General features: G+C 44.3%; 1 protein-coding gene across 2 annotated transcripts in view; it reads right to left on the minus strand.

The window, feature by feature from the left end:
• qkib (QKI, KH domain containing, RNA binding b) overlaps positions 1-2,500 on the minus strand; it is an 83,306-nt gene that overhangs the window by 45,432 nt on the left and 35,374 nt on the right. For both annotated transcript variants that reach the window (XM_080849227.1, XM_080849226.1), the window contains exon 2: positions 1,841-1,983. In XM_080849227.1, coding sequence (XP_080705353.1) covers positions 1,841-1,983 — 143 coding nt within the window. The remainder of the gene's footprint in view (positions 1-1,840; positions 1,984-2,500) is intronic.

Consider the following 2,500-nt stretch of genomic DNA (forward strand, 5'->3'; position numbering starts at 1 on the left):
GAAGTGGGGTTACACACTAACCCGGAGCAGTGAGCTGCCTTTGGCGGCGCCCGGGGAGCAGTGATCGGGGTTAGGTGCCTTGCTCAAGGGCACTTCAGCCGTGGATGTGGTAAAAAAAAATTGCGCAATAAAATAATTGACGGCTTTAAAATAGGTTTGCGTTAACGCTGTTAATAACGCGTTAAACTGACAGCACTACTGAAAATAAATCTAAACTATGGAAAGAGTGCATAGTTAACTACTAATATTTGACCATCATTGAGAAAAATGGAACAGAATCTGCAAATAAATGGCTACACTAGACACTATTCCGTCCATATTTTTCAGTAGATTGAATCTTTCTCAACAGTCGAGGATTATTTAACAAGTAGGCATGACAGTCCTTGCAGGTCAAGTGCTTAAAATTTGTACTGGGTATCAAAACAGCTCTTCAGAATGTTCAAAAAAGTTCAGTTGCTTTGAATGGGCCACCCCAATGTTCGCAGGTCTGTAATTTCTTTATATTCACTGCTGCAGAAAAGTAATGACCGCTGTCATTGGCAACGGGATCTTTCATATCATTCCGCAAGTAGTCCGGTCATGTAATGTAACGGAAAGTCCTTGTAACTTGAAGTCAGCAAGTAATGGGTTGCTATGCAACATTTTAAACTTTAAAGTTGTATTTGCCTAAAGAACAATTATTTCTAAGCGGAAATCACAAAACAGTTTTAAAAAGGTATTTTGGAGGAAATGTCTTCTATCATTTTGGCGAGTAACCATATACTAAATGGGATGATGTATGATGTCATTATCTAAAAATAAATCAAAATAAATTCAAAATAAGAGTATACAGTGGTAGAAACGGTATTGCCAAATCTCTATCAGTAGACACATTTCTACCGGTTCACAGTATATACCGACATATCGCCCAACCCTAACATACAAACAGACATACACACACACACACACACACACACACACACACACACACACACACACACACACACACACACACACACACACACACACACACACACACACACACACACAAACACACACACACACACACACACACAGTCAGTCTCTCACACACACACACACACACAAATATGCACACACACACACACACACACACACACACACACACACACACACACACACACACACACACACACACACACACACACACACACACACACACACACACACACACACACACCACACACACACACACACACACACACACACACACACACAAACACACACCCACGCAATAGCTAATTGGGATGGATGGTAATTTTTGGTGAGGCTTGAAGAGCTGCTGGTTTGGATCTGTTTCTTTCCACTGGGGGGGTCCTCTGAAATTGGTAGTTTACAACACCATTGGTGTATCTGTGTGTGTGTGAGTGTGTGTGTGTGTGTGTGTGTGTGTGTGTGTGTGTGTGTGTGTGTGAGAGGGAGAGAAAAAGATAAAGATAGAGAGAGAGCGAGAGAGAGAGAGAGCGAGAGAGAGAGAGAGCGAGAGAGAGAGAGAGCGAGAGAGAGAGAGAGAGAGAGCGAGAGAGAGAGAGAGCGAGAGAGCACGTGCGCGAGAGAGAGAGAGAGAGACAGTGTATACAGCAAGGCTAACTGATCAGAATCTGCAGTCCACAATAACTGAACTGCACACACATTGCAAGATCAAGTGTGTGTGTGTGTGTGTTTGTGTGTGTGTGGGTCACTCACGTCAGGGTATTCTTTACCAGGCACTTAGAGTCTGAGTGTATGTGTGTGTGTGTGTGTGTGTGTGTGTGTGTGAGTGTGTGTGTCTGTGTGTGTGTGTGTCTGTGTGTGTGTGTGTGTGTGTGTGTGTGTCACTCACGTCGGGGTACTCTTTAACAGGCACATAGAGTTTCTCCTGAAGCTGCACCACCGGTCCAACGGCGTCTGGAAGCTCAGGGTTCCGCTTCTCCATGCTGCCGTTCAGTGTGTCGTTATACATGTCCTTCCTCACCCGACCGATTTCTGAGAGAGGAAGAGAGAGAGAGAAAGAGAAAGAGAGAAGGAGTGTGTTGTTATAAATGCCTTTCTGAAAAAGAAGACCGACGGGGAGAGACTGATGGGAAAAGAGAGACAGCCAGTAAGCGCGTCAGTGAGACCTTTAGGTCACTGAGTACAATCTGTTGTGAACCACATTAATACTATAGATAGGTCAAAAGCCCCTTTCATCCATGCAGTAAAACTCTCCTTGCTTTGGGACCCACTGATGCTTTTTGGCATGGACCCCATTGACAGCAGTCTGTGTAAATGATTTAGTGTTCATAGAGTGATCGATCGTATCGATTCAGCGCCTCACAGACTTAGGCCGTGGTTTGGTGCATGTCTGAGCAGAACACTAGTGAACTGGAGTAATGAGTGTGATGTCACTCAGTGCGGAATATAACCTCAAATGGAATGTTTTTTGGGGGAGAATCGATGTGGCCCCATGATATATGAGAGGCACCCAGAGCCAAAGTAAATTAATGGATCACATGCTACTATC

This window comes from Sprattus sprattus (genome assembly GCF_963457725.1).
Source record: "Sprattus sprattus genome assembly, chromosome: 12".
NCBI lineage: Eukaryota > Metazoa > Chordata > Actinopteri > Clupeiformes > Clupeidae > Sprattus > Sprattus sprattus.